Source organism: Pongo abelii, chromosome 16, assembly GCF_028885655.2.
Source record: "Pongo abelii isolate AG06213 chromosome 16, NHGRI_mPonAbe1-v2.0_pri, whole genome shotgun sequence".
NCBI lineage: Eukaryota > Metazoa > Chordata > Mammalia > Primates > Hominidae > Pongo > Pongo abelii.
In genome coordinates, this window is record NC_072001.2 from 82372049 (window position 1) to 82397714 (window position 25666).

The 25666-nt window shown below is 51.3% G+C and overlaps 1 protein-coding gene across 1 annotated transcript in view; it reads right to left on the reverse strand.

Moving 5' to 3' along the window:
• RASGRF1 (Ras protein specific guanine nucleotide releasing factor 1) overlaps positions 1-25666 on the reverse strand; it is a 129737-nt gene that overhangs the window by 35168 nt on the left and 68903 nt on the right. Inside the window, exons 11-19 of the mRNA XM_024232549.3 lie at positions 24064-24127; positions 21770-21906; positions 19333-19415; positions 10173-10421; positions 7804-8177; positions 5672-5797; positions 3751-3921; positions 2740-2846; positions 2116-2228 (exon numbers count right to left, since the gene is read on the reverse strand). Coding sequence (XP_024088317.2) covers positions 2116-2228; positions 2740-2846; positions 3751-3921; positions 5672-5797; positions 7804-8177; positions 10173-10421; positions 19333-19415; positions 21770-21906; positions 24064-24127 — 1424 coding nt within the window. The remainder of the gene's footprint in view (positions 1-2115; positions 2229-2739; positions 2847-3750; positions 3922-5671; positions 5798-7803; positions 8178-10172; positions 10422-19332; positions 19416-21769; positions 21907-24063; positions 24128-25666) is intronic.

Here is a 25666-nt window from a genome sequence, read left to right on the forward strand (position 1 = left end):
GCTCCTGGCTGTGGGAGGTCCCCTTCTGGGGCCCTCTCAGCCCCTGGGCTTCCTGCATCTGGCTGAGTGGGAATGGCCTTTCTGCCACCTCAGGCAGGGAACCCTCGAGGGAGGAACGGTGTCTGATTCAGCCCCATAGCTCTGGTGCCAGCACAGCACTGGACATTCAGCAGGCACTCCTGCGAGCACATGGATGACAGGATGCATGAGAAGAAGGAAGCACAGGGAGCGGGGAGGCAGCAGGATGGTAGCCACAGGCCCAGAGGAGGGACTGCGAGGATCGAGTTGGGAGAGCAGAGGAGAGTGGTACCCACGGTGGGGAATGAGGGTAGAGCCTCAAAGTCAGGCCAAAGTGCCTCATGCTCACAGTGATGGGCTCAGAGCCACAGCTGGTGAGTACCAACGGAGGCTGCGGACACTGGAGAGCCAGGCCTGGGCTGCATGGGGACAGTCAGGAGTCTGCAGGCCTGCCGGGGCTGCGGGGAGTGGCTCTCTGGATCAGCCTGGCAGAAGGCATTGTCGTGTATATCTTACAGCTGAGGAAACGGCCCCTCAGGGAACTGCCTCACCTGGGGTCCCGCAGCTGGAGCATGGTGGGCCCACGCTCCAAACCAGGGCTGCCAACTCCAGAGCCTGCTCTTTCATCGCACCCAGGGAACAGGCTCCCCCCGAGGGTGGCTTTGATCAATATGCTTGGTGGGGGGCTCTGCACACTCCTAAGGCCTCCTGGGAGGACCATGAGTGGCGGCTGTGTGTGTGTGCGTGTGTGTGTGCATGTGTGCGCACACTCTGGCCTCTGTACTGGAGATGTGGAGGCCTGAAAGAGATTTTAGGACTGTGAGCCTGAGGGAAGAATGGGCCCCAGCATGGGGCCTCCACGGCCTGGCTGGGGAGGAAGGCTGGGCACTCTGGTCACAGGCAGGACTTGGGGGAAAGTCTGGGGAGGCTGGGGCCAGGCAAGAGGTGAGGAGGAAAGGCCAGGGCCCAAGCCCTCACACCTGGGCTGGGCTGGGAGCAGACAGGCTGAGTCGGTAGGTGCCCGCCACCCACTGAACAGCCTGTAAAAGTGACACCCGTGATCTCACCCCAGCCTCGAAGCAGGTATTGTTCACCCATTTTATGGATAAGGCTCAGAGAGGGGACTTGCCCAGGTCACATGAGTCACTGGCTGAGCAGCTCAGACATGGGGCTGCCTGACCCTGACCTCCGCCAGGAGAGGACAAGCAAGGGTTTGGGGATAAACAACTTAACTGAATTCAATTCAACAGACACTCCCTGAGCACCTACAAATCAGGCCTTGCCAGCACTGTTTAACAGATCTCTGCAGTGATGGCAGTGTCCTACACCCTGTACTGTCCAATGCAGGGGCTGCTAGCCACATGTCAGGGGTGAAGCTGCGGCTGCTGGGCTCATATCACTGATGAACTGAACTTTAAATTTTATTTAATTTTCATTAAGATTTAAATAGCCAAGGCCGGGCACGGTGGCTCATGCCTGTAATCCCAGCACTTTGGGAGGCCGAGGCGGGCAGATCGCCTGAGGTCAGGAGACCGAGACCAGCCTGGCCAACATGGTGAAATCCCGTCTCTACTAAAAATACAAAAAAAAATTAGCTGGGCATGGTGGCAGGTGCCTACAATCCCAGCTACTGGGGAGGCTGAGGCAGGAGAATTGCTTGAACCTTGGAGGTGGAGGTTGCAGTGAGCCAAGATCGCACCACTGCATTCTAGCCTGGGTGACAAGAGCGAGACTTCGTCTCAAAAAAAAAAAAAAAAAAAAAAGATTTAAATAGCCTTACGTAGCTAGTGCCTACCATATTGGATGGCACAGGCTAGACAGGGGTTAGCAGCTGTGGACACACATGAAGTGTGCTGGGTTCTTGCTTTGAAGAGATCAGGTCTGGCGCAGGGTGGGGAGAGAGGAAAGGACAAATAGACTACCCAGCCCCGAGCCTGCCCCCAAGAGCTCACCTCTACCCTAGCACTTCTACTTGGGGCTGTCCTTGATAAGGGCGCTCTTCACCTCCCTGGCCTCTGACCAGCCTACATGGAGGCAGAAGGCAGGGCTCCTGTCCCAGCAGGCAGTTCTGAGCCGGGAACCAGGTACTGCCTTTACCTGATGATGTTGGCTGCAGCCTTCCGCTCCTGGGTCAGGAGCTCTGGGTCGTGCATGACTTCTTCCAGGAAGCCGATCACCTTGCATTTGAGCTCATCATTGGTCTCAAAGTCCTGCCGGGAAGGTGTGATGGGTGGCTCTGGTTACTGTTTTTGAGCTGTTCTGCAGTGGTCTGGGCCCAGGCCAGAGGAAGGAGCTCCAGTTTCTATTCTGCCCAGGGCAGGCTGACCTGCCTTATTTCCTTTCTGCTGGCTTCCTGGCAGGGCATGAGAGGCTCTCCAGGCCTAGAGAATCTTAGATAAAGGCACTGGAACCAGACCGAAGCCCATCCTTCAGCTGGCTACACCCCTGGGCCAGGGAGGCACAAACCTACCTGTACCCCTGCTACAGGCAGAGTGGATAGACAGAGGCCCATTGTCCCTTCCATGTCCTTGGTTCCCTCCTAGGGAATCTGAGCAGTCCTCTGGGAACATCAGGGTGGCACATTTTGAGCTCCCTCCCTTCTGCTGCCCCACTGCCAGCCATCAGCTTACTCTGCCCACAGCTGCTTCTGGAAGGCAGCTGGTTCCTGGGGCCATTGCCTGGTGGTCCCCAGCAGCCTGCCCAGGGAGGGCTCCCACCCACCTGAGAGTGCTTGGACACCCAGTGGCGGAGCACGTTCAAGACACGATTGGTGGCTGCTCTGCGGATCACAAACTCCTTGTCTCCGTTCCTCTGGTCTGGGGGAAACCCTGGCAGCATGCATGGCAGAGGGGAGAGAGGACAGGTGAGGACAAGAAACAGAGCTTGACACTAGTCTGGACTTGCCTCTCGGATCTGGCTGAGCTGGGTCATGGGCAGGTGGATAATAACATGATTAACAACTAGTGTCTGACCAATAGCACAGATGTCATGGCTCCTCAGTCAACACGGTCCATGCATGCCCAGCCTCTTCCAGACCGCTCCATCTTTCAAGAGCTGCTGGAAAGTTCAGGCAGCCTCCCAAGACAGAGCCACGCAGGCCCTCCCCAGGGAACAGAGCTCAAGGGGGCCCCTATTCCAGTCTCTGCTGCAGGATCAAGGCTGCAGAAGTGGGAGGTGGGAGCATGGCGGGACAGAGGTTCCCATGGGCACTGGGCTTTATGTCGAGTAGAAGCTGGCCAAGAAGCAAAGAACAATGGGTGGGAAGGAAGGGGCCTCCAGGCAGGAGGGTCACCACTAGCAAAGGCCTGCAGGATGGAAGTTTGGGGGTGGGATGGATGGCATTCAGTTGGGAGCTGGAAGAGGAAGGTGCAGGGCAGGCTGTGCCCTAGATGTGCAGTGGCCCTGGCTCTAGGTGTGGGGTTCAGGCCCTGGGCGTGTGCAGAGCCCCAACCAGTGCAGAGAGGTAGGGGTTGTGACCCAGCACCTCCATAAGTGGAAGGCGGTGCCCAAGCCAAAGTAATGATTCAGGAAGCTTCGTGTCCAGTGAGTGAGTGTAATCAATTGAAGCAGGGAGCTCCCCGAGGGTGGGTGCTTTAACAGGACCCACCTGTGCCATCATTAGCACACCTTAAACATCCACAGCAGAGCAAGTCCCCGGGACCACACCTGCTATCACCTGCCACTGGGGCTGACCATGGGGAGGACCCTGTGAGCGAAGACCACCCCACATACCTGCACTGGCTAAGGACATCCTCCGGTACTTCTCCTTGTTTGGGGTGCCCTCGTTGGCCCCCGCGGTTGCTATGGCAAAGGCGGAGGCAGCCGACAAGGCACTGCGGTTATTGTCCAGCTCGCGACAGGAGGTCATGACGACTCCATTGTTATAGGAAAAGAGTGGGAACTCTGCAGAGAGGAGGGAACCAACCCTCAGCTGTCCCCAGTCCCAACTGCTCAGGCTGTTAGAAAACCAGGGGTCCCGAGGCTAGACCAGCCTCAAGAGCCAGCAGGCTGTGTCTTCAGGGTACCAGGGCATGTCGGGTGGTGCTGGTGTGTGTGTGTGTGTGTCTCTCTCTCTGTGTTAGAAGCCTCTGGGGAGAGTCACACCACAACACCCTCAGGGCTGCCCCAGGATGAGGAGCAACCTCCCGCTTCTGAAGAAGGTCTCCAGTCACCCCTTCCATCTTTTTGCAGCTCTCAACCCCTTCACCTCTCAGGTCCAGCAGGGCACGGGCCTGCCTGAGGGCAGCATCCTGAGTTTTCTTACCCTCTCAGTCTACTTCGGATTAACACATAACCTGTCCAATGTCTGACATCCATAACAATTCGTACTAATGGGCTCATGGGCACAGTGGGATGGAGAGAGGATGGCTCTTGGAGTCCAGCCACCTGAGTTGAAATTCTCCTCTACCCCCTACTAGCTGTGTGACCTTGGGTAAGTCATTTAACCCCTCTGGGTTTCAGTAATCTCCTTTGAATAATAGGGATAAAGCTTCAAAAGGTGGATGTAAAGATTAAAGGCCATAACATAGATGAAAGTACTTTGTATTAGGTGAAAAGCTATATAAATGCCATGGAATATCATTGCTATTAGTAATAACAATAATAACCATAATTTTTAGTAGTAATGATAGGAGAAACCTACTCTTGAAACCTTTGGTTTCATCTTGTCTCTGGAAATCAATCCAGACTACTTAAGACAAAATAACAGTATTTATGCTGTGAGGCACAGATGATTTATTTTAAGGACTCAAAGCTTATTTCTGAAATTTGGCTCTCCATGAGCTCTGTTTCTGTGTGTCTGAGCAGCTGTGGCAGGGCTGCAGTGTGTCCAGGCAGTTTCTCTCTAAAGCTCGGTGACCCTGTTACCTATTGGGTTTCTTTTGAAGGCCTGGATAGTGGAGAGTTCAGGCTGCAGGCGGCCCTATGCATGTGACAGCAGGGGCATTGGAGAAGGCTGTGTGAGGAGGGGCTGTCTGGGAGGTGGGTCCCCTGGGAGGTCTCTCTCACCATTGGGTGTCTCACAGCCCCCTTGTATAGGGGAAAGCGCTTTATGAAAACCAGAGACCAAGACTGCTTCTCAAGGACCCTTCAGGATCAGGAGTCTGAGACTGCAGGTGAGCAATGTCACCACCTCTTGGAGTCTTTCCCCTTATTTGAAAAACCTGGCCTTCCTGCAAGGTTGTCAAGATGATGAAATGGGTCTGCGCAGAGCCTGACACGCAGTTCAGGAAGCACCTTCTGAACCAGGATCTTCCATGAATGAGCCCTAGATGCAGAGCCTCCCTGCCCACCTGTGCTGGGGTTCAGGAAGCACCTTCTGAATCAGGATCTTCCATGAATGAGCCCTAGATGCTGAGCCTCCCTGCCCACCTGTGCTGGGTGGGCTCAAGGCAGTCTTGTTTGAAATTGGGAGAGTGACTTGGTTGAGTTGAAGAGCAGGATCTACCCAGCCAATGTTCCAGTGCCCACAGCCCCTTCCCCTAGGGCGGGGGCGGGTGGTGGTGGGTGGGTTATGAAATATCAGAAAAGTTACTGCTCTTAGGAGTCACTCACAAAGCATAAGGGATGACACCCACTTGCCTTGACTCGACTTGACCTGCTGCCCTCTCCCAAACTGGAAATCTATTTGTGGTTTTGAATTGGTGCATTGTACCTGAAGAATTTTTGCTTTTGACTGATTTGGGTGTTGTTGGAGATTTAGTTGGTGATGTTTCAGTATCACCATCATCACTCTGGTTTTGATCAACATCTGACTCCTCTCTCATGGAGACTTCTGAGCCTGGGAGAAAAGAAAGAAATAATTTTACTTTTCTCAATTTTAATTTTAAAATTTAAATATTTGATTTCAAAATGTATGTCTATAATTTACTGAGGCAAAACAGAGTAAACTTGGGATACAGCCACTGAAGAAAGTTTAACAGCTTTGTTTCCCACAGGACTTATCAGAACCTTTCTCTTGCTAATGAGCACTGTCAATCTCCAAGGTGGCTTTTGCTCCACCAGGGCTACTCAAACCTTACCAGACACACCCAGGGATCTTGTCAGAATGCAAATTCTGATTCAGGGGTCTCAGGTGGGGCCTGAGAGTCTGCATTTCTAACAAGTTCCAGGTGATGGCCATGTGGCTGGTCCACGGACCACACTTTGAGTCGCATGATCTCTCTCTCTCTTTTTTTTTTTTTGGTGAAGCTTATTAGTTAAGGTGACCATCTGCTCCAGTTTTCCTCTGCTTTTAACCTATTGCCCCATGCCCCTGGTCACTCTTAAAATGTCCTGTCTTGGACAATTAATTATAGAGGCTTCCTAATCTTGGGAGATTCCTGGTCCACACACCCTGGGGAAGCTGATGAATTATATTAAAAGCCTAGGTCTGGCACAGAAACTCTTAACTGCTCTGGGCCTCAGTTTACCCACACAGAAAGTGGATGTAGTTGCGTCTGACCTTGAGAACCCAAAAAAAGCCACAGGTCTTCTCTTTAGACAAGAATGTCCACATGCACACGCACACACATTTATACATACACAAATACACATACACACATATACACACACACACAGTTTGGCACACAATTAGGTTCATGGGCTCCTGGATCACCGGTCAAGAAGCCTGGTACCAGATGACTTTTCAGGACTGCCTTGCTTTACATTTCAGAATGTGAAATTATGAAATTTCTGGTAGGCCATTTCCTTGGTGACTGACTTTCAGCTGCACGCATCACCCATTAACTGCATGTGCCACGGTGAGTGTTACTTGGTATGGAGCCTGGTGGAGGATTTATCTCGCCCCAGCTGTGCCCTCTGCTGGGGGTGCCCTCTGCCTTCCCTCTTGACAGCTCAGAGGAGAGAAATCCTTCCCTCTTCAAAGGCCTCCTCCTCAAAGCCTGGGGCGTCTGACCAGCCCCGGGTTGCACGTGGGTGCATGCGTATGTGCACGTGCTCTCATGTGCTAACCAAGACAACGCCTGTGGCACCCAAGATGTGGCCGGTTCGGATCTAAATCAGAACCAGACCTGACACTTTTAGAAGGGTCAGGAGAAACCCTGAGAGTAGGGAGGCTCCAGCCTGTCCTGGAATCATCTCCAGCCTCTGTCTCACACTCAGCATTCCAGGTCTGCCTGATGTCCAGCTGTCCCCGAAACACACAAGGCCTTTTCTTGCTCCTCAGTCATTCCCATCCTGTTCCCATGGTCTAGAATGTTCTCCTTTCCTCTTGGTAAAAATAGAGATCGAACAGTTCTTCCAGGAAGCCTTCTATGACGCCCCTAATGGTGTTCCCACCCCAACCTCTGTGCCTCTCGAGCATCTCCCGACACATGCCATTCATATCAGGTGTCCACATTTCAGTGTCTGGTCTGGGTCCTCAGCCAGACTGAATCCCAGGGGCAGGAGCTGCTGACGACCTCTTCTCTCCCAGGCCCTGAATGGGCCTGGCTCAGGCCCTGTCCTCTGCAGACATGGACAAACACAGGGATGCCGTAGGATGCTGTGGTCAGGGCAGAGGGATGCCTAAATTGCTCATGATGGGAACTGATGCTCATCTAAAGTGTGGCGATGCCCTGGGAATTTCTGCCTGCTACCCCCCGCAGCCTGGGCTCCCACATACGGCTACCTCTCTGCACCGCCCAGACTCTGTGCTGCCTCCACAATCTGCCTGGTGGGACCCCCAAGCCTCTCCCTTCCTTCCCCATGGGAGCAGGAAGAGCAGCCCTGGGGCCTTGCTGGGCCAGGCTGAGCCTCAGTGGGGCTGGGAGGCTGGGGGGCAGATCCGACGGCATGGCCACTCACTCTGCTTGCTGAGCGCCGAAGGGTCTTCTGGCTTCTCAGGGGTCATGTCACCCTCATCTGGAATCTTGTTGGTGAAGCTGCTGGACACATAGAGCTTGCTGGTGTCCAGCGTGGCCTTGCTGAAGGGCGACATGGCCGAGTACATGCTGGTGTAGCCATTGGAGTTGCAGCTGAGGGCGGCCAGGTCCAGGGCCTTGCCTCCGGTGATGATGGGGATGTTCAGGGAGAGCTTCCGCCGGCGGCTCGGTGACGATGTCTTGGTGATGGACAGAGGTGGTGGCGAGGAGAACTTGCGGGTGGCGCGCGGCGACTTGGGGGGTTCACCGTACAGAAGCTTATTGTTCTGGCCACTGGCAAACAGGAGCTCCAGCGACCTGTGGGGAGGGCGGGGGTGAAAATGACAGTTAGCGTAGGCCTGCCTGCCCGCCTAGGCCTGGGGGCCGTCTCCGGAGTGGCAGCAAAGGCTCCATCATTCTTATAATCCCTGAAACCCAAATCTGAGCTGATCCTCTGAGCAGGGACAATGTGATTAAATGGCCTGGGGCCAAGGGTCCTGCTCTGGATGGTTTGGGCAGAGGATTTGGGGCTTCTATGCTCCGCCCCCCACCCCCTCAGGGCAGCAGCTGCAGCATCTGACCTGAAGTGCTAAGTGTCCCCTGACCTGCGGGCTATGCAAAACCCCCCTCCATCCCACACAGGGCCTGCTCCCACCTACACTCTCTGGCCTCATCCTTAGAGAGGTCCTCAGGCATGTTTTGTGGAATGAGGAAGCTGAGGCTCAGAGACAGGAAATGACTCATCCGATGCCTCCTACTCTAAAGCCAGGGTCCTTTCCACCTGCCTTGGGGCTTGAGTGGCCCTATATGCAAACTTAGGGGGATGGGAAGCTGAAAGTGGCCCCTACTATCCTCACGACAGGGCTCCACTTCAGGCCAGGCTGGAAACAGGTTATACATCCAGAACATTGCAAACCATAGCTTGTCTCATTGAGGCTGTCTGCTCCACATTGCACACAGGACAGGATTTATCTCTTAACCCTCACTGTTGCCCCAGGACGTAGGCACTCTTATTCCAAAGGATAACTGTAGGAATGTCACAGGTAGGAAACTGAGGCTCAGAGAGGTTAAGGGACTCAGCCAAGGCCATAGGGCTGAGGGCTGGCTCTGAACCAGCCTCTTTGTTCTGCAGGGCACTGCTGCTGGGAAAGGAAGGACACTGTCTGCTGGGCCCCTGGGAATGATCTCAGTGACTTTTAGGGGGTAAATCCATCCTGGATGGGATGTTTCTTCTGCTTTCTCAGAGCCCTGGGAAGCTGATCATTGAGGTTTCAGAAGTTCAGGGCAGACAGGCAAGATGTGCCTTGCCCCAGTGGGGCCTGAGGTGGGGGCAGGAGGAGGGAACAGAAGAGGGAATGGGTGTATTCTGGGTCGTTGCGTTGCTCTGGCAGCAGAGGTGTGGATTGGGGGAGGAATGGTGAGGTTCCTGGGGAGCTCTGGGGAGCCAGTGTGATTCAGGAGCTCTGCTCCAGGCAGCCCTAGAGCTGAGGCTCTGGCCTCATGTCTTGCCTAGGGCGTTTTGGGGCAGGGCACTCAGAGAGCCTCTGAGCCTCTGAGGGCTAGGATGGGCTGTCCACAACTGGGATCTGGGTAGGTGGCCTCTTGGAAAAGATAATCACCTACCATTCCTGGACGGGCCCCTCCTGGAGCAGTGAGGCCCATCAGGGGCCTGAGCCAATCCCTGAACTTGGCCTACTGCTGGGCAGCCTCGGCCAAGTCCTTCATTGCCCCATGACTTTTGGGAAGCAAAGGCTAAGGTGGTCTGCATTCCTTATGTTGACTCACCCCAAGTAGGCCAAAAAGGGCTCCATCATTTCTCAGAGTAGGAGGTGGTCTAAGCAAAGCAGGGGTAAGATTCCTTTCTCCCTCCCTCCCTCCCTTCCTTCCTTCCTCTCTCCCTTTTTCTTTCTCCCTCTCCCTCTCCTTCTGTCCTCCTTCCCCTCCTCATTTCCTTTCTCTTTTTTCACCAAAGGAAGCACTGTCCTTTGGTGACGGTGGGACCCTGTGCTTCCAGGAGCGGGGCTAAGAGGTGAGAGCACCCTCCACACCCCAGGATCCCGGCACGTGGAGATGGAAGAAGCTGAGACTGAGCAGTAGCACCAGGCAGGTGAGCTGTGCCTGCCTCTCTGCAGAGGGAGGCTTGGTTCCTGGGGAGAGGGGGCGGCAGTGGTGTGTGTCCCGCAGCACCCCAGCATGTGTTACTGCTGCTCCTCCAGGGACCTTCCAGGTCAACCCCCGGCCCCGTGCAAGCTCAGTTTTCCTCCAAGGCTTGGAAGCTCTCCGGGCATGGGAAGAGGAGGGCACCTCAGCCACCTGGCAGGGATGGCACTGATAGGCTTCTTATAGATGGTAATGAGCTTGTCCAGGACCACGATGGCGGTGGTGAAGACACGGTAGGAGTGCAGGAAGGTGTTGAGGAAGTCGATGCTCAGGAAGCGCAGGTCCGTCAGCCTCTCCAGCAGCCGCTCCACACTGGCATAGCGGATCTGCAGCACTTTGCAGGAGTTCATGGTTTTGCTGAAGCGAATGTCAACATCATCACAATATAAGGAGGCATCGGACCTGAGAGGGAAGGAAGGATGCAGAGGTGATGTGGGTCTAAAGGCATCTGAATGGCACCCACCAGGCCTGCTCATCACTGCTTCCCCCACACACTGACAGCACAGGATGGTCTTATTAAGAGAACAAGCTTGGGAAAGATGACATTGAAGGAGGGCTACAACTTCTTTTTCCCAATATCCTAAAAACTTTCCGTTATAAAACCCCTAGAAATACTGGAGAAATATTACAAACTTAAAAACATTTGTTGCTGAGTTCACAAGATGTAAGGAACTCTGTTCACACAAATGTGTATGTGGATGGCGTGCAGTGGCTCACGCCTGTAATCCCAGCACTTTGGGAGGCTGAGGTGGGAGGATCACTTGAGATCAGGACTTAGAGACCAGCCTGGGCAACATGGTGAAACCCTGTCTCTGCTAAAAATACAAAAGTTAGCTAGGTGTGGTGGCTGTAATACCAGTTACTAGGTATTACCAGTTACTAGGGATACCAGTTACTAGGGAGTATACCAGTTACTAGGGAGTATACAGTTACTAGTAACTGTAATACCAGTTACTAGGGAGGCTGAGGCACAAGAATTGCTCGAACCCGGGAGATGGAGGTTGCAGTGAGCTGAGACTGTGACACTGCCCTCCAGCCTGGGTGACACAGCGAGACTCTGCCTCAAAAAAAAAAATGTGTACATGAATGTTCTTAGCAGCATTATTTGTAATAGCCCCAAAGTGGAAACTACCCAGGTGTCCATCAGCTGATACATGGAAAAACAAAATGTGGTCTATTTGATCTGCTAGCAGCTGCCAAGATGTGAGGACAGGTGTCCAGTGTAGTTAGCCAGAACAAAGGGGCTAAGATGGGGTGAACTTGCAGGGGTCTTGTTTCAGCTGCTTGTGAACTTGAGGTCAGCAGCCTCTACAGGGCATAGTGGGAACCAGTGGCCCTGAAGGCTGCTGTACCACACAGCGCCCTCTGGTGGTTAAACCACTGGAATCGTGTTTTATTGGTCATCCAATGGGAGCTATTAGGACTCTCGGGCAACTCTGGGTTTTCATTTTTTGGACATTGTGAGTCTTTGTAATCATGTTTTGCTTTTTGTTTTGACTACAGAGAATCTTAGAATCAAATATAGTGCTCATTTCTTTTTATTTTTCTTTATTTTTTGTTTGTCCTTATTACTTACATGCTGATGGCTGTATCTAGTTTTTTTTTTTAATGAGATAAGGTCTCATTTGCCCAAGCTGGAGTGCAGTGTAGTGGTGTGATCATGGCTCACGGCAGCCTTGCTCTCCTGGGCTCAAGCGATCCTCCTGCCTTACAGGTCCATGCCACTATGGGATTACAGGTCCATGCCACTATGCCTTGCTAATTTTTGTATTTTTTGGTAGAGACACGGTTTCACCATGTTGCCCAGGCTGGTGTCGAATTCCTGGGCTCAAGCAATCCTCCTGCCTTGGTCTCCCAAAGTGCTGGGATGACAGGTGTGAGCCACTGTGCCCAGACTATCTAGTTTTTTTTTTGTTTTTTTTTTTCCGTTTTTTGAGATGGTGTCTTGCTCTGTCACCCAGGCTGGAGTGCCTCTGCCTCCACAATTCAAGTGATTCTCCTGCCTCAGCCTCCTGAGTAGCTGGGATTACAGGCATGCACCACCACACCCGGCTAATTTTTGTATTCTTAGTAGAGATGGGGTTTCACCATGTTGGCCAGGCTGGTCTCAAACTCTTGACCTCTTGATCCACCTGCCTCAGCCTCCCAGAGTGCTGGGATTACAGGCGTGAGCCACTACACCTGGCTCACCTGTTCTTTCGAGGGTATCTTCTACCTAGGAGTGCAGATAGTGCTCAGAGGAAGCGAGCAAATGGACATAGCGTCCCTTTCACACTGTCTTTCTTAAATACTTTTCTTTGGAAGCATTCTTGGGATTTGAAATAAATAAACTTTATCGAGTGCCTTCAATGAGCAGGGCAGTGGGATTTCTTTTTAGGATGAGAACAATATGGGAAAAGCAGGGCCTGTAAAGATACTGCAGTTCAAAAAGAGACCATTCCAAAGAAACCGAGGAAATGCTGCCTCTAAGTTAGCTTTGCTGCAAGACACATAACATTTTAGAAAACTCCTGATTTGGTTTCCACCAAGATTCAGGAAAGTATACACTGCATCTATGGGACCTCGAGAAGCAACCACGAAGAGGGAGCAATCCAAGGTCAGAAGGATTTCTTGGACATGAAAAACAAGAGTGCTAAATTGAAGGCTGGGACGGATGCAGGAAATGGCAGATCGGACACTCAGAAAATCTGAGTGGTCTATTAAACACATTTGAGAAAGTCCCCTAGAACTCAGAGAAGGACAAAGAGGTTGAAATGAGAGAAAATGGAAGCAACACAGAGTGGACAGAGAGGGGACCTCTCACTACCGTGAGACAAAGTAGCAAACGAGAGAAGCCACGCCTGCTAATTTCTGCTTGCTGGCATGACTCCACAAGGCCCCCGACTCTGTGACGATGTGCAGCACTCCGGAAAGATGCTTTGAGGACAAAGCAGGCCAGAGCACACGGCCTCCCAGGTCTCTTGCCTGAGTCTCTATTCTCCCTACAAGATAAATGACCCTCGTCCTTGCCTTTCCCAAACATAATACGACGTCTGATAGGGTTAGTGATGATGCCCCTGTCATCTCTAACCAGACGCACTCTCATGCCCAAATCTTGATGTAATTCTGCTTCAGTGTCACTTCTCAGCAAGTCTGATGTGATTCTGCAGGTGCTGAACCCCCCACCTGCATTTAAGCAGTGGGTTGAAACACTGTGCTGGGATCTGATAGGACTTCCCTGAAGGGCAGCTCCCGGGCTGCTGGCCTCCATCTACAGTCCTCAGGAAGGCTTCTGAAGAAAACAAACCTGAATTCTTTAAAAGCTTGATCATTTTTCCTTTAGTCAACACTAAAAGTCTCAAAAGGCAGGTGAGAAACTGTGAAGAAGCAATAATAAAAGAAATACTGGGCTGGAGGAAGTGCCTGGGACAGCAACATCGAGTAAGGGCTACGTCCAGCCCTGGAGGCTGAAGGGGCTCAGGAATTGTCTCTCAAACGAAGCCAAGTCATTCCCACTGGACTGCATGTTTCAGAGGGAGAGTACGGCTACTCCCACGTCACGGATCCCAAAGCATCCAGCCCAGACCTGGCATCCAAATAGGGATCATCTGACCCCTCTGGCAAGGGTTTGCTTCTAGCACCTTCTCTGTGGGCTCCTGCCCCCAGAGGGGGAAGAGAAAGTGAAGAAAAGCCCTTACATTCTCTACTCCTTCCTTTTCCTTTCCTTTTCTGTTTTAAACCTCACAATCACTGTTGGTTCCAGTGCCTCTGGCAACTCCAATATCCTTTTTTTTTCTTTTTAATTGAGATGGACTCCTGCTCTGTTGCCCAGGCTGGAGTGCCGTGGTGCGATCTTGGCTCACTGCAACCTCCGCCTCCCGGGTTCAAGTGATTCTCCTGCCTCAGCCTCCCGAGTAGCTGGGATTACAGGTGCCCACCACCACACCCAGCTCATTTTTTTGTGTTTTAGTAGAGACGGGGTTTCACCGTGTTGCCCAGGCTGGTCTGGAACTCCTGACCTTGTGATCTACCCACCTTGGCCTCCCAAAGTGCTGGGATTACAGGAGTAAGCCACTGCACCCAGCCTCTTTATTTATTTATTTATTTTTTTTGAGACAGAGTCTCACTCACTCTGTCACCCAGACTGGAGGGCAGTGGCGTAATATTGGCTCGTTGCAACCTCCACCTCTGGGGCTCAAGCGATTCTCCTGCCTCAGACTCCTGAGTAGCTGGGATTACAGGCATGCACCACAATGACCAGCTAATTTTTTGTATTTTTAGTAGAGATGGGGTTTCACTGTGTTGGCTAGGCTGATCTCGACCTCCTGACCTCAATTGATCTGCCTGCCTCAGCCTCCCAAAGTGCCGGAATTACAGGCTTCAGTCACCACGCCCGGCAATATCTCCAATATTCTGTAGAACTATCCTGGACTTCAGCTTCCCTGTCTGTAAAATGGGAGAGTGCATTAAAGTAGGCAGACTGGTAGCAGTGGCCTAGAGCTGTGCTTCCAGACTCAACACAAGAGAGTGCTGTGATCCATTAGCAATGTCTGCCAGGGGCTCTGGATGGGAGATGACTGGCTTGAGTGCCAGATACTTACTATCCCTGCTGGAAAGTGTATTCGGTGCCTTACAATGTGAACATTTTCTCACTGGAAATTCAGATCTGCTTCTCTCTGATCTTTCAACACTTCTTGATGAATGCTCCAAGTGGTATTCCTGTCTCCCAGGCATCAATGACAGGCCTTGCCTGAAGGGAAAAGGACTTTCTCTTTCTTTTTTCCCAGGGAGAGTGCCCCCACCTTGAGTCCACCTGCCTTTGAGGCCACATGTTGGGGCAGAGCCTCAGCCCCAGGAGCCTGGCAGGTGGAAGGAGACTTTTCAGTTTTGGGTTGCTGGTGGCTGACCGCTACATCCATCCACAGAGCTGCTGCGGGAAGGCCTGGATGCATCACGTTAGGGGCTAGTGGGAGTACTCGGGACACGTGGGGCGTATACCTCTGTCTTGCAGACCCAAAATCAGGATGCTCTTGACTCACAGTCTGAGAGCAGGGAACTGTGCCAGAAACTCAGCACGTTTTGGGAGACTTATGGAAGGAATACCCCCAACTTCCCACCTATCACCCCTACACCTTTCTCCAGCTAGGCCATCCGCTCCCCACTCTCCCCATCAGAGTGGCCGGCAGCGGGGAGCCTGCCACTCCCCTGGGTTTGGCCCTATCACCTACAGAATAAAGCCCCACTCCTTGCCGGTTGAGTTACCGTGATCTGACCTTTGCCCACCGCTCCAGCCCCATCTTTCACTATGTCGTGTGGATCGCTGCATTATTTAAGAAAGTCAAATTGGGCCATAAAAGTAAGAGAAATAAATAAGGAAGACAGATGAAGCTAAGTACAGAAGACTTACGCTAGACACAGTATACCAAGGAGAGCACCGACATGTTGAACATAGGAAGGGACACAGGGACCAAAGGCACTAAATAGTCAAATATTGATGCTATGCTTAATATTCATGAGGCATATGGGACATTCAATATTTATTAGGTCTTAAGTCAGCCACCCATTGGCAATGGCTATTCTGACCCTCTGTGTCCCCTGCCCAAGAAATGCAGAGAAAGGTGTAGCTGTTCTCCAGGTGAACTGACGGCTGCAGCTGTGGCCAGGCACTCGCCCCTATACCAGGGAGAGGGCAAGTCTGTGCCACTGGCCCAAGTGCTTTCCATTGCATGGGCCCCTTGGTTCAAACTTCACTCCATCAGCAGTGAAGGCTGATGTGGCAGGGAGAGAGGTGGGACAAAGAAACACTGTGTCAGCAGGATGCAGGTGGTATGGTCCTCCCATCTGCACACACCCTAGCCTAACCAGCTATTCCATCTCCTTTCCCTGGTGTCTTGCTGTGTGTTTGTAATTGATACACTATTAGCCAGGTGTGGTGGTGCACACCTGTAGTCCTAGCTACTTGGGAGGCTGAGGTGGGAGGAACACTTGAGCCCAGGAGGTTGAGGCTGCAGTGAGCCGAGATCACACCACTGCACTCCCGCCTGTGTGACAGAGTGAGACCCTGTCTCAAAGGAAAAAAAAAATTGATACATTAGACCCCGTAATGAAGCATCTTAACTTAGCCTATGAATCTGTTCCAAAGCCTCTAGAATAGTTTGTCTGGTAGTGTACCTGGAGACCACAATTGCATCAAGGTCATTGCCTGCATGACACGTCACTCTCCTCGACCCTACACTCTCCCCAAACACCACATACTTTTTTGCCTCTGAATCTATGTTCATGCTGTTCCCTCTTCCCAGAATGCCCTTCCCCCTCAGTCATCTAGCAAACTCCAACTGGTCCTTCGAGGCCAGCTCTGATGTCCCGTTCCATAAGAAACCATCCTCAACTGTGCCAGGTAGATCTATCACTCATCTTCTGGACCTCGCCTGGATTACACAGATTCCATTTTACAGCATGCACTACACTGCTTTCTAATAATCTCTCTATGTGTCTCTCTCTCACTAAACGATGAATTTCCCGAGGACAGAGACCCCACCTGCTCATTTCTGCTTCCCTGGTCCCCTCCCTGGTCCTCCTGTGAAGGAAACCAGGCTTTAGATTGGTAAGCAGATGGGTCCTTGAAGTTGTCAGTTTAATCTGAACATTCCATTCACTTTATCACCATCATAGTTCAAAATTTTGTTATTTTTTCTTTCATAGGTGATTTTAATTTTATTTTTGTTTCATCCGCTCTCTCTTTTTTTTTTGAGACAGAGTTTCACTCTGTCACCCAGACTAGAGTGCAGTGGTGAGGTCTGGGCTCACTGCAACCTCTGCCTCCTAGGCTCAAGTGATTCTCTCGGCTCAGCCTTCTGAGTAGCTGGGATTACAGGCGCGTGCCACCAGGCCTGGCTAATTTTTGTATTTTTAGTAGAGACGAGGTTTCACCATGTTGGTCAGGCTGGTCTTGGACTCCTGACCTTAAGTGATCCACCCGCCTTGGCCTCCCAAAGTTCATCTGCTCCTTTTGCTGTCTCAATGTGCACCCTTTCCAGAGCATGAGTGGGTACTCACTAAACATATAATGGTAATTGAGTGGGTAGTCACTAAACATATAATGGTAATTCCAGCTGTGAGTTTTACTGGATTATTGAAATGGATCTAGGAAGTAGGTAGGTAGGTATTATCATGTCCCCCATTTATGACGTGAGAAACCCAAGCTCAGAAAGGTTAAGCGACTTGTCCATAGCCACACACAAAGCTAGGGCTGGGGACCAGGGTCACACACAAAGCTGGGGCTGGGGACCAGGGTCACACACAAAACTAGGGCTGGGGACCAGGGCTGTTGCCTTCAAGGCCAGATCTTTCTGCTATACCCCACCACCTGTTCAGTGATGTAGTCATGAGGGGAATAATTCCTTATCAACTCATGCAGAGGCTTAAAGACCTGGTGGATCTGAAACTGCCTCAGCTAGCTCCTGGCACACAGTAGGTTCATGAAGGGCTCACTTCATCAGACTTGACTTCAGATTGGTGGCAAGTAGAAACAAAGGATTTCACACATTAAATCATGTTCTGCATTAAACACATTACATCTGCAGTTCCCCAGAGCATGTATGTGAAGCAGCAAACAAGCCAGGGTTACCCAGATGATTGTTCTGGCAACAGAAGCATGGCCCAGGTAGGAGCAGAGTCCTAGCGTGCACCAGGTGAGCAAGGCAGGCTCAGAATTCAGAGGTGGGAATGGAGGCCAGAGAGCCAGTGGGCTCCAGGGTTGGGGCAGGAAGGAGGGTGTGGTGAGGGGGTTAGGAGTGCAGGTGACTGCAAGAGAATTGTGCCTGGTGCAGGTGAGGCAGGCTATATTACCCAGGGCTTGGAGAGCTGCGTTTAGTAGGACATTGTCTCTGGGGATTGTTCAAACAAACACAGTGGTTCTGGAGCCTGTGTTTTGGTTTTCCTGGTTTTTGAAATGTTCTATATATTCATTTTTTAATTAGGAAAACAAAAATAGTTATTAAAAAAGGGTACATAAAGTTTGATTCCTAATGTTATATTTAAAACAGCCTAATACAAAAATAATCCACATGTACAGAACAGATGAACCATAAGAAAACTAAGCCAAAGAACCATAATAAAAAATTTAAAAAAAATAGATGTTGGCATGGATGTGGTGAAAAGGTAACACTTCTACACTGCTGGTGGGAATGAAAACTAGTACAACCACTATGGATAGCAGTGTGGAGATTCCTTAAAGAAGGAAAAGCGGAACTACCATTTGATCCAGCAACCCCACTACTGGGTATCTACCCAGAGTAAAAGAAGTCATTACGCAAAAGAGATCCTTGCTCACACATGTTTATAGCAGCACAATTCGCAAAAATGTGGAACTAACCCAAATGTCCGTCAATCAATGAGTGGATAAAGAAATTGTGGTATATATATATATGATGGAATACTACTTAGCCATAAAAGGGAATGAATTAATGGCATTCACAGAAATCTGGATAGGACTGGAGACTATTATTCTAAGTGAAATAACTCAGGAATGGAAAACCAAACATCGTATGTTCTCACTCATAAGTGGGACCTAAGATATGAGGATGCAAAGGCATAAGAATGACACAGTGGACTTTGGGGACTCAGGGGGAAAGGGTAGGAAGGGGGTGAGGAATAAAAGACTACAAATTCGGGCCGGGGGTGGTGGCTCACGCCTGTAATCCCAGCACTTTGGGAAGCTAAGGCAGGCGGATCATGAGATGGTCAGGAGATCGAGACCATCCTGGCTAACACGGTGAAACCCTGACTCTACTGAAAATACAAAACATTAGCCAGGCGTGGTGGCACACACCTATAGTCCCAGCTACTTGGGAGGCTGAGGCAGAAGAATTACTTGAACCCGAGAGGCGGAGGTTGCAGTGAGCCAAGATTGCACCACTGCACTCCAGCCTGGGTGACTGGAGCAAGACTCGGTCTCAAAAAAAAAAAAAAAAAAAAAAAGACTACAAATTGGGTTCAGTGTATACTGCTGGGGAGATGGGTGCACCAAAATCTCACAAATCACCACTAAAGAACTTACTCATGTAACCAAATATCACCTGTTCCCCAAAACCTATGGAAATAAAAAATTAAACAAAACAAAACAAAACCAAAAAAAACTAAGCCAAAGCAATCATCCAAATAGCAATCATCCAACTCAAAATAAACAAACAAGAAAACATCCGAAACACCCCCAAAGACAAAGCCCAGCATCTCTGAACCCCAGTAGCTGGCTCATCCCAGTGTCCTGGCTGTCACCTTGTGGTACTCAGTCTCTGGAACACTGCCTGGTCAAGATGGGGTTAAGGGCACTTACTTGATCATCTGTGGCACAGTGACCTTGGAATTTTCTTCAAATGCGTTCATCATGAGCCCATTGCATCGGATGTTATCCACACACTAGAATCAGAGAGAGGAACCCAGGGTCAGAGCTCTCCATTCCTGGACCCAGGCCCACCAGGAGCTCTGCCAACTGTAAAGTTCACATGCCTCAGTCTGATACAGGGTCCTCAAGCTTCAAGGGCATTGTCCTGGCAAAGGCAGGGTCAGCGTGGAGCATCCTTTAGACTTTGGCCAGAAGTCAAGTCTCAGTTGAATGACCTTGGGGAACTTACTTGACCTCAAGTCTTAGTTTCATTATATGCAAAGTGGGGATAATGACTTCTACCTCACTGGGTTGATTACAAACAACCATTGGGATGCAAAATGAATGCATCTGACACTGACCATTCTGTTGCTGACTTCTGGGGTCCAGTGTCAAGGACAAGATCAGATCCATGGTGATGTGGGATCTCTCTCCTGGGAGGCCAGCCCAGCAGGGCCTCTGCCCCCCTGCACAAGGGTGCTGAACTGTTCTCTCTGTCCTCTGACCACCACAGTGCCAACACTTGGATGCTGTGGATGGTTTTCCATATGAAGAATCCATGGGTGTGGGGTCCTGGGGAAGGCAAGGCTACTGGCGGGAGGGGCACAGATGATTGTACATTTTACTCAGCCTCCAAAAATATTCAAAATTCAAATTTTGCTTTGAATAGAAAGTACCCGCCCAAACAAAAATAAAAGCTGCATCCCTTGGGAGGCCTGCCTCTTTTCCCCTGCACTGTCCCCTGCCCTGGGTCTTCATATTTCTGCCATGAGAGGGTTTCTTCTTGGCATAGCGATAGGGAAGGCTTGGTGGCACATCACAGAATCTTCTGGTTTTGAGAATGTGTGTGTTGCAGGGAGGAGGGTGTCAAAGTCATTGGGAAGTAGCAGCTGAGAGCTGGCACAGTGGGTAGTGGAGCTCCTAGGCCCAGACTTCTGGGCAAGGCCAGGACCCCAAAGAGGGAGGCTCCTGTCATTTGCATTTCTCAGCCCTACTTCTCCCACCCATCTGACAATCTCTCTAGCTCTGTTTCTACCAGCAACTCCAACACAAAGAAGACTTGGCCATGGAGTGTTATGGAGGCAGGAGGGCTTGGGGAAGGGGCCATAGGACTCCCACTTTGACCCATTCACTGGCATCCACAACGGCTGCTAGGAGGGCAGAGGCCTGGTGGGCACCCTCCGGGCAAGCAGCCCCAGGCCTTTGACAGCTGCAGCTCACTGGGGATGTGACAGGGCCAAGCTCAGGGTCTGCAGTTTTCTCTAGGGCTTTCTGGGTGTTTTGAAGACATGTGGGAAGACTCAGAACAGGCACGTGCTATGCATCATCCCACCCGCCTTACTCCTCTGGGACTGCGAGATGGGCAGGTGGGCCAGAAGGAAGGCTGGGAGCGGCAGTCAGGGGAGCCTGGAAGGGGCACAAAACCAAGAAGGTGGGGAGCGAGCAAGGGAAGCCGTCCTAGGTCCCATGAAGATGCTGCCCTGCCCTTTCAGTTCCTACAGGCACAGGCCTCCTGCAACCCTCTGGACCATGGGGGGCCACCAACCTCCCTCCCCTTCTGCTGTTGGCTGCTCTCCTACCACCCCACCTTGCAGAGAGGATGGCCAAGGCTCCCAGCTGCTGGGATGGCACATCCCTGACCCATCACAGGCCCTTGCTGGGCTCAGGGAGAGGCCTGTCCTGGGGCCTGAACCCCGGTGCTGCTGACAGCCTCTTTCTAGACTCAAGTCTCACCCCTTGTACTTTAGGCACCCATGGGCACTCTGGGTCTGCTCACTGGTACCGGGGAAAGTCTGTGCTTCCTGCTTAATGCTCCAAATAGGGTGAATGACCCTAATGCTTGCAGCAGGCCAAAGCAAAACTAAATCTTCCGTGTGCATAGTTGAGGCTGGGTTTGATCTTAGGTAGCTGCCCCAACTCACTGATGAAGCTACCCTTGGCTTTCAGGGACACCGTTCTCTCGCTGTGAACATTATTACGTCTAATAGGCTCAGACTTTTCTGTGCATATCATTGAGCTGGGGCATGTACTAAAATGCGGATTTACAGGTCACATGCCAACAATTTAGATCTGTAGGTCTGCAGGGTAGTGGAGAAAGGGGAGAAGGGTCCAGGAAACTAAAGTTTTTAAAATCACTTTGCTAGGTGATACAGATGCAAGAGGGGTTTCCAGACCACACTTTCAAGGTGACCCAGGGGACTACAAACGGGATGGACTAGCTGAGCTCAGCTTTGGGTAGGGCTGTGGACTTGGAAGATTCTTGCATTTTTCTCTGTAGAACAGTGCAGCTACTCCACCGCCCCCGCCCCCCACCTGCCACCAGCCAAACCCCTGGCCTGGTTAGGCATGAAGGGAACACTTGCTTTCAGGAACAGGTGACGCTACTCACCTGGCTGATGTCACTGGTCCACGCCGCCTTCTCCTGTCTGGATGAGGCCACTAGGATGACCGTAAAGGACGGGGAATCCTTTGGCTCCACCCCGATTTTAAAATCCAAGTGATCTATGTCTTGGCCAGATCCTTTGGCTTCCAGTTGTAAAACATAAAGTTAGCAGCATGAATGTGGACGCTTTTTCAGTTGGAAAATGTTTTAGTGGTCCCTGTTGTACGTACCGGTGGCGGCTCTGCGTTGGTAAGGCACCAGGCCAATTGCTGCTACTTTCAGAATATTATTTCCCTAAGTGGGAAATCCCCATTTCAAAGATGGAAGAACTAAGACGTAGCTTACAACCACTCAGGGGCAGTTCCAGATTCAGAGCAGGAGAGCCTTTAGGAATCACAGTCTGCCCTCTGCCCTCATCACACCAATGGAAGTGAGGTCGCGGGCGAGGACTTGCCCAAGGCTCCCAGCAGGGTGGCGGCCAAGCCAGGGCAGGGCTAGAATGGGCCTCACAGCCAGGCCCTCCTGCTACCCCAAGGTGGTTCTAGGGCCAAATGAGGAGCTTCAAGATCTTAAACTTTTATGGATTGGGCTGGACATTTAGTTCAGTTTAGAGCTCCCCAAAGCAGAAGTGAATTCTAGGTATTTTTATTTCTGCTCTTAACCTGAAAGTTCCTTGAAGTCTTGAAAGCTGTTTATTTGGAAAAACTAAGATCATAGCTTCGAGATTCTTTTCAACGCACTCACATTAATTGGGGGTGCACTGAATGGGTTCATGGTGTAAAGGGCCTGCTTTGGTTCTGCTTTGCTCTGAAGCTCTATGGCCGTGTGATGTTGAGGTGGTTTCCTTCCCCCTCTGGGCTTCAGATGTCCTCCTGTGCAACAGGAGTGGGACTTGATTTCTCTGAGGCTCCTGTCCCTTCTGGTTCTGACACCTAAGAATTTTAGGAGTCCTTGCTGGGCACGGGGGAGCCCATTCTCCTCGGACTGTGCTGGAGTCTCTGAGAAGTGGGTGCCTGTGTGTGGGTGTGCTTCAGGTGGGGGACGCTTGTGGCCATGCTCCCACCTCTCTGGGCCTAGGAGGGTAAAGAGCTTTGGGGCCTGACAGTGCCACTTGAGCCTGGGTTTTCCTGTGGACCTGCTGTGGCCAAGATGAAAGAAGGCTCCACTGGTAGGAAGGCTCCAGGTAAGTTGCCTCCTCGTTTATTCTTCTCTTGGGGAACCACTTGGTTTGGTCCTTATTGGAAGGGCACGAGGGGAGCAGAACCCAGTGGTAACAGGGGCTGAACAGGGTGCGTGCATGAGGGCGTGTGTGTATGTGTTTGCCAAGTGTGTGTGTGGCAACCCCCAGGCCCATGCCCATCCCCATGCCATGCTGGGCCTGTGATGCTGAGGTGCTTCAGACACAGCCCACACCAGGAGGCACAGTCCGAGGAGGGAAAAGAGCACGGGTCCTGCTGGTGTCCCCACAGGGCAGGGCATCCAGAGGCATCTCTGAGGGTCTTGGCTTGGGGTCAGTGAAGAAGGGAGATGAGTGCCAACTTTGGCCCAATCAAGAGACAGTAGTGATCCCACCCCCTAATCTGAATAATGACCCCACCTCCAATTCTGATGCCTTGGGAGATAAATCCCATCAAACATCACAGCACCAGGGACTCTGCCCTCCTCGCACTTCCCCATTCAGTCCCATTTGAGTTGTTCAGCCCCCTCTCACCGAGGTCTTGCCTCCCCTCCTGGCCCCTGCTAGGGCATGGTACTCTCTCTCAGGACCCTCAGCCCTGCAATCCCTCTGTCAGTGGCCCCTGCACATTCTTTCCTTTTCCACTGCAGGACAGAGATAGGGCTGGGTGTCTCCCTGGCTTCCAGCACATGGCCCCGAGAGCCCTTGTGCATGTCACACGCAGGTGCATGAATGAGGGGTGCTCACTGAGATGCTGTGACCCCAAAACCTAACAGTGCCAACTGGTCCAGCAGCCCAAGGAGCTTGGAAGGAAACAGGAAGGTGGATCAGGGCCATCACCTGCTGGGCTGGGAGCTCTTTCTTTAAAGCCTCAGGCTCTGGCCTCTCCACACCTTATTGGAAATACAAGGGGAGCAAAGCCCAGCTGTAGCAGTGACTGAACAGGGTGTGTGCATGAGGGCATGTGTGGACCTCCCCTCTGCACTTCAGTGTGGACCTCCTCTCCACACTTCAGCATCCTCCCTTCTTCCCAAAGAAACCAATGCCTGGCCCAACCTTTAGGAGTGAGCCTGTGTGTATCTGTGCAAGCACACACATGCGCACATGCAGCTTTCACACTCACCTTCCTCCTCCGTGCTTTCTGGCTCCTCCAATAAAGTGCAGTCAATGAGGGATATGACTCCATTCTGAAAAAGAGCAGCAGGGGCCGCTTTGGATTAAGGGGTAGATGTGCTGGTTTAGGAGTCCCTGGATGATAGGGTTGGAAGGGACTTTAATAAGGAGCATCCATGTATACACAGAGATGTACGGATATATTATATGTCAAGTGGGTATTTTGCTTTTTCAGTGGAAGGACTTTATCTTCATATAAGAAGCTCAATGAAGTGGGTCAAAAGAGATTGTCTCAGAGAGGCCTTCCCCAAACCAAGGTTGAGTTCTGGCCATGGGTGGAGTGGCCAGAACCTGGCCTGCTTGGCCCCTTCTTGCTTCCACAGCAGCTCCAGGGCATCGCTTCATAGCCCTAAATCTGCAGAGGTTTGAAATCCCCCATTTTAGGCCAAAGCTGTCAGGTTACCCACAGGAAGACAGAGGCTGGTCTTACGGGTATTGTAATTCTCATTTTACAGGTGAAGAAATGAAGACAGAGAAGTTGCATGTCTTGTTCAAGGTCCCCTGGCAAGTTAGCAGTGAGTCTGGAGAGAGCCTCAAGGGCCCGATCCCAGTCCTGGTCAGTTACTTATTTTAATTATTAAGGAATACTTGGAAAAATGCCTCCCATCCATGAGTGTGGGAGCATCTCTTGGGTAGGAGGTCCCTTAACATTGTAGTGAGAAATAAGAGTGGCCACAGCTGTGGTGGTTGTAACACATGTTCACAAATTCTTTCACATTTTTCTTTTCAAAAGGCAAAGCCTAATTCCCTTCCTCTTGAGTGTGGGCTGGACTTAGTGGCTTACATCTAATTAAAAGAATAAATCAGAATTGACGGTGTGCCACTTTGGAGACCACATTCTCCTGCTTGCTCTCTTGCTGTCTCTTGCATCAGCTGTTCTGGGGGACACCAACTGGCATGTTGTGGGGAGAGGTCTATGAATGAGGAACTGAGGCCTCTAGCCAACAGCCATGGAGGTGTGTCATCTTGGAAAAGGATACTCCATCCCCAGTTGAGCCTTCAGAACACTGCAGCCCCAGCTGACATCTTGACTGCAAACCCCTGAAATGCCCTGAGCCAAGACCACCCAGGTAAGTTGCTCCTGATTTCCTGACCCACAGCAACTGTGAGGTAATAAATGTTTGTTTTAAGCTACTACATTTGGGGGTAATTTGTTACACAGCAACAGATAAAGTAAAACAATAATGAATGATAATGGAGACCTGGCCATGTGACTAATCTACATATGAAAATGCTTGCAGAGCAGGCTGCCCCTTGGGAGGCAAAGTGGACCACCAAACCCTGGGTTTGACTTCTTGTTTTGCTCTTTGGTGGCCTTGGGTTGGCCCCCAGGACTAACCCATTGGGCCTCAAGCCTGCCCAGTGATGTCACTGAGCTTGATCATTTTAAAGCCCCATCTAGCTCTGACATTCTCTTACTTCAGGGTCTCAAAAATTCTTACAGTCGTTTTAAATCTTGCAGATCTGTAGTCTGCCCCCCTTCAGAAAGGACTTAAGGCATTCTATTGCCACTTGTAATATTTCAAGATAAGTGATTTGAATTTTAGCTTATG